The 14404-nt window shown below is 45.4% G+C and overlaps 1 protein-coding gene across 3 annotated transcripts in view; it reads right to left on the bottom strand.

The window, feature by feature from the left end:
* Myo18b (myosin XVIIIB) overlaps positions 1 to 14404 on the bottom strand; it is a 258854-nt gene that overhangs the window by 58835 nt on the left and 185615 nt on the right. For all 3 annotated transcript variants that reach the window (XM_005396137.1, XM_005396139.1, XM_005396138.1), the window contains exons 38-39: positions 13621 to 13758; positions 11154 to 11339 (exon numbers count right to left, since the gene is read on the bottom strand). In XM_005396137.1, coding sequence (XP_005396194.1) covers positions 11154 to 11339; positions 13621 to 13758 — 324 coding nt within the window. The remainder of the gene's footprint in view (positions 1 to 11153; positions 11340 to 13620; positions 13759 to 14404) is intronic.

Raw genomic sequence — 14404 nt, 5'->3', positions numbered from 1 at the left:
ACCATCTTCCCAGAGGTAAGAGGACACTCTCAGCCACAGCATCAGCCTGAAAGGGGCTGGAGAGAGGGAAGAAGCTATAGTGATGTTGTTCCTGTGGGGACAGTAATTCCCCCTCCCACAGGTGCGTGACCACTGGTAGAATTTCTACCAAGATGAACTCTGAGAACAAAGAAATTGGGATGAAGAGAGCTATAGACCACCAAGCTTGTGATTCTGTGATGCCATGCACAGACTCTGGGATGCAGAGAGGTGCTTTTTCTAAAGGATGCTACCACAGTACCTATCACCCTTTTGGGACACACCTAAATCTTGCAGCTCATGACCAACTAGCTCTGGAATGGTTTGGTGTCTGAAGAATGAGCCTTAGAGATCAGTTGATCCACTGTGCAAAGGAGAGATAGTGAGTCCAACAAGGGAAGAGGCATGCCCAAGGTCACACAGTGAGCTGTTCTGAGTATACAGTGAGCTACAGGAGGAATGCAAGCCAAATCTAGGGGAACCTCTAGGGGAGCATCACTTCCTCATACTAGGGGAACTTCTTTCTTGAGGGGCTAAAAAGGAAAATCAGGCTGCCCCTTCTGTTCTCCTTCCCCTTTCTTTGATCTACTCTACTATTTGATATTCCAGCTGAGAAACGACAGGAAAGGTATAAAAACAGAGGTGGAAAAGACAATCAAATCAGTGGCAAGGAAACCTAGAAAGGTGAGTGAGAGATGCCTGCAAAACAAGGCACAGTCACAGCCTCTGTGGTGGGCATCAAAGGTTTTCACCCCCGTGGGAACCATTTCCATTCTTCTGGCACCAACAGCCCAGTTGTCCTTGGGGAACTACTCTTCCCTCATTCTCAGTCCAGGGGCTTAGGATGCAGCTGACTCTACCCTAGGTTTCAAGGCAGGACATACATCCAAAACTGTCTGATCACAGATCACAGCCTTCAAATACCAGGCTTGGCTCAGGCACAGGCATAGAACCTAATTAGATCAATCAAAACCAGTGCAATTCCACTGCTGGACTTTTGTTTAAGCTGTGTTTTGGTTTGGGGTTGTTTGCAAGATGAACAATATAATACAGGACACATATTTTATAAGATTATTTATAATAATCACTCAAAGAATCATATACAAGAGAGTGCAGGAAATCTGTCCACACACTAGAGACCAAATAATCCAGCTGAGGGCCTGGATCCTGTGATAATGTCCTGCATGAGTCCAGCTGAAGACCTAGAGCCCATAACAATGTCCCCCATGAATCCAACTGGAGGCCCAGAGCCCATGACAATGTCTCATGCAAGCCTGTTTCACAGATCTGCGCCGGGAAGGCCCAAAGGTCAGTGGTGGTATCTAGGAAGTCTGTGCCAGCGGGATGAAGAATCTGTGTTAGTAGCAGGCTGAGGGATCTACACTGGAGCCAGGAAGTGATGTGCAAAGTAAGAACCAGAGCTTCCCTGAAAAGTACCACAGCCATCCTCAGCAACAGTAAGGTCTTGAGCTCCTCCGATGAAGAAGACAGCTAAGTTCCCATCAGGGAAGCCAATGCAGCAAGCTTCTCCAGGAGACTGGCAGTGCACCATCTTCCCCCTGGAGCCAGGAAGTGATGCTCAAAGTGAGGACCAGAGCTCCCCCGAAGTGAACCGAGGCTATTCTCAGAGCCAGCAAGATCCTGAGCTCCTCAGATGATGAAAACAGCCAAGTTCATTAAGAAAGCCAGCATGACAAGCTCCTCCAACAGAATCAACAACTTCTTACGGGTTCTACCAGCTCCCAACAGCCTTTCAGCTCCCAAAAGCCTTCTTTCTTCTTCTCTAGTTCAGCCTCTTATGCTGGGAGCAACAGTCCCCAGGTGGGCCTCCCACACCCCACACCACTCTTACTCAGTTCAGCTGGGGGTTATAAGTTGACCACCAGTTGTCAACCCACTACAAGCTGTGTGTGGAAGGGATTTACTTCCTACTGAGGTTGATGAGCTGGTCACATATCACAGCTCTGAGGCCAGTGGGAAGGGAAAATTTGCCTGAGACCAACATAGAGAACATCAGGAGAGGATTCAGCCAGTGATGTGCCTGTAAATGTTTAAAGCTGGTTCTGTGGGCAACAAGTGAGCAGAAATCCTGGCTGTAGCATCTGTCAATTTCCATACTGTAATATTCCCACAATGGCCAATGTCAAGCTACTAATGCAATGTCTCTCAACACAGAACCGGGAAGAGTTGCACACAATCAATACTCCAGAACCTGGATTCAGCATGTTGATGTCATCTGAATCTCTAAATTCCACAGGGTCTGAAACCAGAGGACATTAGATTTTGTCATGACACGGACAGATCAATTTGCTTTGGCATAAATCAATTTGAATTTGGTAGCCACTTACAACAAAAAGAGCCATATTTTGACAAAGTCACTCATCTTTTCCCAACTTCATATGCTTCCAATTCCAAAACAATCAACTCTCCCAGGAAGCCCACTTTTGCTTGCCCATTGTTTAGTCTACCATTAAGTTCTTCGTGCTTTCTTCTCGCTGTTCAAACTCAGAAAAAGAAATGCCACGTGAAAGAGAAGAATTTCCCTTCAAATTGAATTAGCACTTGGAAATGAACTCTAGACATCAAGAGTTTAACTTTGGAGCCCTTACAATTCCTTGGGACCAGTATCTCCTGAAGATGTTAAATGGTATCAATGCTGGTTCTTCTTCTGTGAAGACTAAACTTCATAGGCCTCCTTGACATGCAATTAAGGGAAGCATAACCTCATCTAAATGTTTTAAATTGGATTTATTTGAATAATTTAATGTACACCTGCAGTATTCAATCAATACCCACCCCCTCTTTCTTTTTTAAGTAATTAACATGGAGTTAAGTTACTCTAATTTCCAGCAAGTCTGAGCTGACAAAAGTTCAATTGATGAAGTCTCAGGGGACAAGATTAGTATCTGCTCCTCATTTGCCAACTTGAGATGCAGCGCATTATTTGTAATTGGTATTAGCAACTTTAAATTCTGATTAATTGCTGGAAAGCCTGTTTCCAATGCAAAAACAAAGCCACAAGCTGAGGAGTAATAGACCCAATTATTCCTAGGTATGCTTTTGGTAATAGATTTTTATTATCAGGATACCTCATCTCAGAGGCAGATGCAAAGAAATTCATTTCATTAGACGACAGCACCTTCTGAATTGAGATGAGTGTGTTCAGCGTTTGGGATAAAGACAGAGTGGAAGAATTCAATTTCACAAGCATGCTTGAGGATGGCGGTAGCAGGCCCTAAGTTGTTTTAAGGACCAAGTTTCTCAGGGACAGAAAACTTTGGTGGCCAGGGTAGGCAATCCAGAAATGGGGCGAGAAGGAGTGGAGTAACGTAAGTACACACAAGGTACTCTGCCAGCTCTCTGAGCATGTGGAAGGCCATTAAGGGTAGAAAGCTAAGAACATGGAGTTTATAAACGTGCTGGGCCATTTTGGATCATGCTGAGATAACGGGACAGTAATTAGGAGAGCTATCTCCCTGTCAGGAGAGCAATAAAATGTGTTATTTACGCTCAGCTTGTGGCCTCAAATGCCCTCCATATGGGATGACTTTTTAAATACTTCACTTCCCAGCCAAAATAATTCAACTTTATGTGCTCAAGTTCAGAACCATTTGCAGAAGAAAAATACTCAGAGCTTTTCAAAATGAACCCCTTCACTCTGGGTTGGGTAAACGTTCATGGGAGGGGCCCCTATACCAATCGAGAGGTTGGAAACATGGGTCTTTGGGTATAAAAACCAAAGTATAGAAATTAAAAACAACTCAAAAACCGAAAAGAATGTGGCCTTTGGCTTTCTAAGATTCTTACTACATGTGACCAGACTCTCCAAAAATTAGAAAAAGTAGATAAAAGATGGAGGAGCCAATATGTCTTTAGGGACAATAATGAGAGAGGCAGAGTAATACGGACGGCATGAATTTCTGGCTTCAGTCTTTTTGTGTAGATATGATGATGCCCATTTTACATACAAGGTTAGAGAACTTGCTCCACAAGACCAGCTTCTGATGGGGGAGTAATTTTGCCTTAAGAAAGACAACCAGTGAGTAATGAGATTTGACAGAGGAAACTTCTGTCTCCAAAACTTCCTTCTACTCCACTGATGACCTCTACTGAGGAAATGGCTACCTTATTCCAAGGAGACTATTCAAGTCACTAGGTGGCTAGAAATGGCTCAGAGGGACTAGTTAGAGCTAATATAGTTTCAAGAATTTTGCAAGCTCATTGTCAAACATAGTTGTTAAAAATTAAGTGATATAAACTGACAAATTTTATTAAAAACAAAGGTAATACATACTTATATGCTTCCCAATTACCTTACTAACATTTTATTATTACCTATATTATTGGAATCATTTGTGTCTGTCTTATCTATATGGTAAAAATGATACATAATGTTGTGCTACTGCACCTGGCTTCCCAACTCTGCATTCAGTGACATCTCAGCCTGAGTGGGAGAATTTACACCACAGAAATTGGCAAAAACTACAAATCAGGAATCTGCCTGTTCTGGAGTGCCACGTATTAAATACAGCACATCTCTGCTTCTTGCTTTTTTCCTGGTGTTCTGATGGATACTGTCAGACCCAAAGTCACCTTTCAGTAGCATCAGTGAAGGGTTTTCTCCTTAAAGGGAAATAGACCCGTGCAGAGGAAACACAAGACCCTCAGAGTATGCTCTCATTTGCTTTAAACCTCACATTCTTTTCATTTTTTCCCCTCTGAAAGTGGAAAATATACCCCAAAGTAATGCCAAATAAATAATTCATGGACCATATATAATTAATGCTGGATTTAACAGAAGTAGAGCCGTAAGTGGTTGTCTATTAACTATTTATGACCTTGCCCAGGCGGCTGACAAGCCAGACTCAGTGAGGAGATCACACCCATGCTCCCATGTTTTATTTAAACATTATTAAAAGTACACAGTCTGCAGCAAAGCTTTCAATCCCGCTCAGAATTAGATTCTGCTGTGAAGTCGCCTCTGGGTCTTGGAAAGGTTAGGAATGGATTTTGCTGGAAACACTACAATCTGTTTTCTGTGTATGTAGGGAGTTGAGTTCCCTACTCCTATTCTGGCCCCTTCTCTCCTTGTCAGGTGGCCTGGAATGTATCACCTCACCTCCTCAAGCCTCAATTTAATCATCTATAAAATGGGGAATACCAGAAGCTTTACCTTAAAGAGTAGATCAGATGTGCAGTTCTCAAGGGACAGTGCTTCAGATATATCTGATTGTGATGACTTGGGTAGGGGTACTATTTGCATCTAGTAAGCATAGGTTGGGAATGCTACTAAATATTTCACCATGCTTAGGATGGTCCCCATGCATAGGAGAATGTCAGAAAGTCCAACAAAAGAAAGAAGGAAAGAGAAGTAAAATGGAGTAACATCCAGTAAGTGCCAGTATTTGAGACTTTCGTGCATCTTATCTCCTTTAATCCTCACAGCCGTCCAGTAAGACAGCTTGTTACACTTTTACAGGCAGTGAAACTGAGATTCCACAATGTTAACTTTGTTCTCAGACTCCAAGTCTGGTGTTTTTTCTACCACCCTATGTTGAGTTAAATTGAGTCCTTCAAAATGCATGTTTAACCTCAGAATGTGACCTTTTTAGAAATAGGGTCTCTGCAGAAGTGATTAAATGAGATAAGGTCATACTAAATTAGGGTGGACCCTAAATCCAAAGGCTGGTGTCCTTGTAAGACAGGAGGGGACTCAGGGACTTAAAGAGAAGAGGAAAAAATATGCACAGGTAGAGAAGACAAAACCACCATCTGAGTATAGAGGCAGAGGCTGGAGTGATCCAGCCATCAGCTAAGAGACACCTGGAGCTACCAGGAGTTGGGAAAGAAAAGAATGATTCTTTCTAGAGTTTGCAGAGGGAGGTAGGCCTGAGACACCTTGAATCAGACTTCTAACCTCCCAAACTGGGACACAATAAATCTTGTTTTAAGATACACTGTTTTTGGTAATTCGTTAAGCGGGCTTAAGAGACTAATACATCCCCTCTTCTGACACAAATAAAAACAATTCTGTGAGGGATGGAAGAAGAGAGAGAACAAGCAAGCCAGGGCAGAAAGAAGCAAAGTAATGACTAAGTGACAAGAAGTGAGGGATCTGAGATGAGAACAAAGGAAGAGAAGGAAAAAAGGACAGAGTGAAGCAGCTGTGTTTGTATCCCCACATCCAGATCAGCTCTAAGTTTTTGGAGATCTGGTGGTTACCTGGTTCTGCCATGTCCAGCACAGAGCAGGAACTCACTAGACACTTGCTGAATGCAAGTGTGAGAAGTGTTTTAGTTTTCTGTCTATAACAGAATACCAGGAACTGGGTAGATTATAATGAACAGAAATGTATTTGGCTCTCGTAGGCTGAGAAGTCCAAAAGCATGGGGCCAATGTCTGGAAAGGGCTTTTGTGCAGCATTGTCCCATGACAGAAGGCAAGAAGGCAAAGGGCAACAGAGCAGAAAGCAAAAGGGGCCAAATTCACTTTTATAATAAACTACTTTTGTAGTAACTAACCTACTTCCACGAAAAGTCCATGAATCCATTTTTGCCCTGACCAGCCCTTACTGGTCCCCAGCTCCCTACACTGTTGCATTGGAGATGAAGCTTCCAATACACAAACTTGAGAGACACACTGAAGCCACAGTAGGAGACAATGATGAATGCAACTGGACAACTGATCCCTCAAAGCTACCTCATTATTTAAGATGCCCACCACACCTCTCTAATACTTCCCTCTTTACATTATTCGGCTGTGTGATCTTTGATTGCCTCCCAATATGAGAGTATTATTTTCTTTTAAGAGAACAGAAAGGAAACTCCCCTCATATGATGATCAAAATATGTTTATTACTAAAGGCTTAAAAGTTTAACAAATGTATTGCATACACAGCTGTAATAAAAATAAACTTGCTGTTTGAACTCATAGGCTGTGTCTATAAGCAGAGGAGTTCTGGCAAATCTGTTTGATTTGATGATCATCAAAATTAATTTAACACAGTGTATTTTTAAAAGAAAATAAATACTACATCCTCTGCACAAGCTACCCCAGATCTCTTGGTTGCTCATCACTACTTCCTTTTTGCCCACAAATCCCTTCTTATATCAGAGGTATTTAGGGGAAGGCGCATCTGTTCCTTTAGATCTTCATCAGTTCAAGAGCACAATCCCTGGTCCTCCCATGTCTGTATCTGCCATAACATCAGGAACGGGGTTGGGCATATACAGGATGCAAACACTTGTGAAGTTGAAAGTTCTCACTTTTAAGATATACTTTTTGAGTTATTCTTTTCAGAGATAAAATTTCAAAACTTGAAAATTGAGGAAACTATGATTTCTGAGCATCTACCCTATGCCGGACCTTGAACTGGAAGCTAGAGACCTAGAGGCAAATTAAACTCACTCTCCTTCTCAGGGCTTTCTGTCTAGGAAGATGGGAACACAGGTGAATTCTAATACCCGGATGATGGTGATGCACGCATTGATGGGGTTGGGTAGGGGCTTGTGGGAACACAGAGCAGATGCTTAATCTGACACCTGATCTGAATTTTGAAGGCAGAGTAGGCAGGAGGCAGATCCAGGAGAACAAAAGTGGCGAGTCAAGGAATAATGCAACCCTGGGTGCTCTACGTTGCTTTCAGGCAGCAGCAGAATATCCAGATGCTTTCAGGCACTGGCAGGTGAGAGGAGGCAGACACCCAAAGGAAAATCTACAGAGGCCGTAAGTCAGAAGCCCCAGCCGTGGGGATGGAGAAGCAGGCACATCTGGCTAAAAGCAGGCAGAAGGCAGATCTTCCTTTTACCGAGAATATTCTCAAGTCCCTTAGGTGACCCCTTGGGTGCCTGGCCTAGACACAAGGTGGTTTCCTCTGGGCCCCATAACTACTGAAAAACAGGAAGATATGTGCTCATGGACGAGCTGCCTCATCACTCCAGTGACAAACGGACTTGAATGATTTAGAGCCAGAATATTCTTTTCTCCATAATGGCTCCTGGAGTCACCAGGAATAGTACATTTACTAAAATTAATGGCAAAACTTCATTTTTCTCTTTTCCAGGAAGTAAAGTTTCATTGGTAGGGTAATTGATCCTGATCTGGACATGCTGGTGAGCCAGGTGGGGTATAAATCATCCACACGCAACAACTCACAGCCCTTTAAACCAACAGCAGCAGTGACAAATGGTGCAGGCTGGGGACAGGCAGAAAGGAATGAAGACGGGAGATCCATCAACATCCTTCTTGCATCTAAAAACTACAGATATGCATCCATGTGTTATGGGTGGGATCCCAAATGTCTCCCAGAGAGGCTCACTGTGTGGAATGCTGCTCCTGGGCCATAGGGGAGTGACTGGATCACAAGGGTTCTGACCTCATCAGTGGCTTCATCCATTGATGGCATTATTGGAAAGTGATAGAAACAGAAGGTGAAGCCTAGTTGAAGAGGATGGGTCATGGGAGACCATACCTGGTCCCTAGTCCCTTCCTCTCATGCCACCTTGCCCTCTCTGCCCAAAGACACAGGACATCGCTGAGGGCAAATAGGTTGTTAAGTGTGGGACATCCAGTGTTAGGAAGAGGCTGATGGTCTGGCATTGTCCCTTTGAGCCTTGTTCTTCCCCAGAAGCATCAAGGGACTCCCAGACGTGCTGGATGCCTTCACAATAACAGCCAGGTGGGAACATACCCTACACTCCAGGAATGAATTCCAGGTTGGCTTCCCATGAACTATGTCCACTGGGACCTGTGAATATAACTCCTTTTTGAAAGGAGCTCTTTGTAGATACAATCAAAATAAAGACCTCAAGATAAGTTCCACCTCAGTTAGGGGTGGGTCCTAAATCCAATGGCAGTTTCCCTTACAAGCAAAAGACAGAGGGGTATTGGAGACACACATAGTCAGAGGAGAAGGCCATGGGAAGACAGAGGCAGAGACTGGAGCCATGCTGCCATAAGCCAGAATGCCTGCAGCCCTCAAAAGCCAGAGAAGGCAAGGAATAGGTAAGGGCCTTGGAGGGAGGCTGCTCTGCCAACACCTTGACTTCAGACTCCTGCCCTCCATGGCTGTGCGAGAACACATCTATGCCACCTGGTCTGTGGCCATTCATTATGGCACCCGTGGGAGACCAATCTACCTCCCAACTATAGACAAAATAAAGAGACAAGTTCAGCCTTGAAGATCTTCTCCAGATTCTTACAATGAGAAAGAAAAGACACCCTAACTGCAGCATACATTTAAGCTTTGTGTGTTAGGTACAGTTTCATGTTATTTCTACTGCGAGTCACATGTGGGAGCAGTAGATAGGCCCCCCTCATTTCACTGCATTTTTCTTCATTACTATTCACAGATATTGCACTAACTACAAACAGAAGGCTTGTGCCGACCGTGTGTGGGGCAAGCCTATCAGTCCACGCTTCCAACAACTCAGAGGACATTTATCATTCTTTAGCAATTAAGTATTTTTAAATTAAGTCACATACTTCATTTGTCAAAGATACAATGTTGTTGCACATTTAATATACTACAATATAGTGTAAATATAACTCTTAAATGTGCTGGGACACCAAAAAAATCCATGTGACTCTCTTCACTGTAACAGTCACTTTATTGCAGTGGCATGAATCCAAATCTGGACCGTCTTCAAGATGTGACAGAATAATCTTTTTAGCACTTTAGGGCCTTTAAAGATCTGAATACGACCTCAGAAATGGAGTAAGGGGAAAGAGGCAAGAGGAAGTTGGGGTAGGGGAGCGAGGGAGAGAGGAAGAAAAGCACTACTTGATGTAGTCAAGTGTCTTCCTCTCTGGCCAGCTGAAGAAGATGTCAGGGGGAAAAGGCAGGGACTAGGCAGCATGAGAAGCAAGCTGTCAGTGAGGAAGTCATCCTGTCAACTGCAGGACAGAACTTTTGTCTCTTCCAGGGCCAGGGCAGAGGAGCTGACAGCCAGGGGACCTGGATTTCGTCTGGGAATCTCGGCCTCTGAGTGGTACCTCTCCAGCCCCCCTGCAGAACAGCCAAGCACCCGGCTTGTCAAGGGCAAAGTAGATGGGGTGACTCTGGCTGTGGAATACAGTGGTCCCCAGAATCTGTTTGTTGAAGGAGAACAAGCTGATGCAACCTGTACTTCAAAGGCAATGACTGTACTTTTCTAGAGGCCTTTGGGCCAACCTTGACATGCTATAGGTTGTCTCAGGGCAAAGGAGCTGTCAGAGGCCTCACAGATCACAGATTCAGAAATCTGGACCCTTGGGATGTCCTCGACCTCTGCAAACTATTCTTAGGATGCACCACATGATGGAGAACTCTTATTAGGCAGGAAACAAGTTTAAAATGTTCCTCAGACCACACTAGAGGCAAAGCGCCATTTAGTGGCTAAAATCGTAGACTACAGAGTTGGGCAAATCTGGGCTTGAATATGTACTCCTGCGTTTCCCTGGGAAAGTGAATGCACCACTCTGAAGCTCACCTAGGCAAGTCAATCTTCCCCTACCTCAGTTTCCCCATCCTTACAACGGACATCATAAGAGTAGTGACCTCACTGTTCTGATTGGAGGACTTAAACGAAAAATGTTTCACCCAGAACTTGACACACAGCGCATCTGTAATAAACAGTGCTTTTACCCTCACCCTTATCATTTTTCTCTTTTATGTTATTGTGACCATTAATAGCCCAGAAATAGTTCCACATTTACTACATACAACCTTAGACTAAGTATCTCACTTCTTTAGGGGCTCAGTTTCCTCATCTGTAAGCCGGGAGTAAAAATTATAGGACATGACAATGCGAAGCCTGTGAAAGGGAGACATCCAACATACATTGGTCCCCTCCTTTTTACATGAGGGTACCCTGCCCTTGGAGTGTAACTGAAGAGGTGGAAAATGAAATCTAATGTCTGAGATGTCCACATGCTTGGTGCCCAGGCAGCAGCAGTGAATGCTATTGGTCCACTTCGGACCCGATGCCCAGGTGTGCAGCCCTTTCCTCCAGGTTTCTCCCTGCATCCTGCCCATCCCAAAGGCCCAAGAGGCAAAACCTTGAGTCTCCCCTCTGAAGCCCTCCCCTTGGCTGTGAGAGGGCTCCATTATGGCCCAGACCTGCAATCATGAAAGCCAGCTTGGGGACAGGACTCACCAGCTCCATGCACCTCCGGCTGGCCTCTGTCTCCCGTTGTGCCAGCTCCTCCATGTCTGCCTTCAGTTCTTCCAGGCGCCGCTGGTAATACTGGCTGCTCTCACGCTGCTGGGACTCAGAGGCCACTGCCCGTGACAACTCCTCACCCATCTTAATCAGGCTGTCCCGAAGCCGGATCACCAGGACCTGTGAGGGGCAGAGCACATCCCTGAGAATGCTCGGCTGAGTCTCTGCATGTTGGCATACAGAAACGGGCTAAGACTCCCAACTCCTGTTATGCAAGTGAATTGACTTTGAAAATGGAGAAAATGCTGACTGCTACTCTAAGAGGCAATGAATACAGAGGGAACACTAACTCTCAAGATGCTCTGGGTTCAAATCCCACCTCTACCTCTTCCTGACTGTGTGACCTTGTGCAGTCACTAAACTTCTCTGAGATGAAGATGATGGTTGGATCTGTGTGTAGCAGGGATGCTTCCCAGGCCAATCCAATCTGCTAAGTTTAAAAGGCACAGCACACTGACTATACAGAGGACATGGAGGATAAAGGCTGGGGATTGTCAATATTTGCAGCAACCCCATCCATCCTAAGGTCTGGCAGATACACTGGTGCGCAGGACAGAGAACTATGCTGGAAGTTAGAATCACTTCCCAATGTGATTCTGGTTTCTAGATTTATCAAGTGAGTGCCTTTGATCAGATCATCCATCCTGAGCCTCAGCCCTAATACTCTATGGTATTTTTCCTTTTAGGGGGACAAAAATCCATGAGGAAACAATGAAACAACAGACAGAAAGGTGCATGGGGCAGCATGAATGCTACAGAAAGTAAATCCAAGCGCTGTTCTGCAGAATTCATTAGGCCACCAACAAGCCTGGAACCAATTGATCCTGCTGGGCAAACAATCCAGTGTTGACACAAGAGAAGCCACATGAATATTTCAAGCCCAGGCTAACTCTGAGCTCCTTTCAGGAGCCATGGATAGGGGAGAAGCAGACTGTGGAGCAGACACTGACTTGCAGCCTAAAGGCAGGTTTACTCTTCAGGGCTCTTCCCCTTTCAAAGGGAATTTAGCATCAATTTCAAGAACAGCAAAGGGGCAGGAGGAGGAACAGTGATTCTCAAACTGCATCCTCCGGGTGCCCCATCTCTCTACCATAGAGACCTGGGGCTCTACTACATTCAAATAATAGCGGCAGAGAGGAGAGTAAACCTGTAGATACAATCTCTCGATTTCATATTATCTTAATTTTCCCTTCTTCTCTGCGATCACTTAACTATGCATGAATCAAAAACGATACAGCCCAACATGGTGCAGGTAATCACTTAAAACACAGTAGATTGACATCTCCAGGTGATCTGCAGACAGTCTTGCCTTGAAGGATCCCCGGAGCCATCCCAAGGACCACTGGAGGTCGAGGCCAGGAATTTCTGTATATTCTTCATCCACAGTGGGTTTATAGAGACCACTGCCTGGGGTGGGGTGTGGCCTCGCACTGTCCTATGGCAGGGGAAGCTGGCTGCAGAGACCAGGATGGAGTGAAGGGCACCCATGAATCTAGTCCCAGCCCTGACACAACAGCCTTTATTTTAAGCAAGTCATTTGACCCATTTGAGGTCGTTTTTGTCCCTCATTAGATGAGGCCTGTCCTGCCTTCCCTCCAGGGCTTTATCAAACATCAAGTGAACTGCCTGACAGGAGAGGCTTTTGATATCTTGGCAACAGCAGTGTATTCTGTAAACGTCCCATGTCCTTGGCCAGAAAAGCTGAAGGGGTGAATAAACATCTGAGATCCAAGTGCAAGGTCAAACATGAATGAATGTAATCACTGAAGCCCGACTCAGTTCATCAAGGGCTTATCTGTCCTTCAAGGCCCAGAATTAATGGCCCCTTCTCCTGGAAGCCTTTCTACCTCCTCAGCCTGAAAAGGACCTCTGTCCTCTGAACCCCACAGCCTCCTCTTCGTATTGTGGGTGTTTGTGCACATCTTCTACAGAGGTCTATCCTTTATACTTTATCTTCCAGGCACCCAGCACAGAGCTTAGCACACACAGGTTCAAAACAAATTTTTGTTCAAAATGAGTGCTGGGCACCTAAATGGATGCGTGGGTGGGACAGAGATAGAGGTGGGAAGAACTGGATCCCATAAATAAAGGGTGGGCAAGCAGAGGGGTCTGAGGCTGAATAAAAGAGAAGGAAGAGTGGAGGGAGTATGGAGGAAGAAAAGTGGAAGGAGAGGGAGACTGATGGAGTAATGATGGTGGATGGAGAGGACAGAGATGGATGGATGAATGGACAGGCTTGTTTGTGGAATGTGCAATAGAAGAAAGGAAGAAAGGAAAGGAGAAGGGAGGAGAGGAAAAAAGGGAGATGGATGGGCAAGGTCTGTCCATCTTGCTGTTGGAAGGAGCCAACAGCAAGCCCCCCTGCTCCAGGCCCAAGGCAGGCTTCCATGCCACTAAGTACCTCCAATCTCTTAATCTGCACTTTCTGGAACTCTGTCTTGTTCTCCAGGTCACAGATGGCTGCCTCCTGCCTGCTGACGATGGCTCGGTCCACGGTGGACTGCTCCAGGTACTCGATGCGCATCTGAGCCACCTGCAGCTGAAAGCACACAGAGAGGAGTCCCAGGACAGAGACACACACAAGTCCCAGCCCAGGGCCCATTCATACTACCTGCTTCCCCGTTCAAGTGCTACACGCTGAATGTCTGCCCCACTGAGAACTGCCAGGTCCCCAGCCGAGGATCCCACTGGACCCCGCTCGCACTGGACCCTGCTCCTGGTGGCAGGTGCTTGGAGGTGATGCTTCCTGTCCCTTATGAATACAAAAGGACTTTTATGTGGCATTTCTTTTATCTCTGTCCCTGCCATGATAATGGAGCAAAGCTAAATGGTGAGCAACAAGTTCCAGCAGCAAAAGCCACAGGCCAAGTGTACCCGGGAGCCAGGCACACAACCTGCCCACCACTTGGCAGTTGGACCAGCTTGGGTATGCTGGCTTCCTTCCTTGAGCTTCAGCACCTCCTTTCCACTGTGCAGACTGAAGGAGATGAGCTCCTGGAGCATCATAAACACCCACCAATGGGCAGCGCTGCTATTATTTTTATCGTGCTTGTTGCTACTCAGTATCCATGGACATTGTCTGACAGTCACTCCAAGCAGGCACATATGACAGTTCTACGAGGGTTTTGAGAATTCTGTGGATAGTTGCAGTCCACCAGTAAGGACAGAAAGCCAGGGAGATTTAG

This window comes from Chinchilla lanigera, unplaced genomic scaffold (assembly GCF_000276665.1).
Source record: "Chinchilla lanigera isolate Chin_1 unplaced genomic scaffold, ChiLan1.0 scaffold00054, whole genome shotgun sequence".
Classification (NCBI taxonomy): Eukaryota; Metazoa; Chordata; class Mammalia; order Rodentia; family Chinchillidae; genus Chinchilla; species Chinchilla lanigera.
Note: the sequence above shows the minus strand (reverse complement) of the source record. Positions and strands in the feature narration are given on the sequence as shown.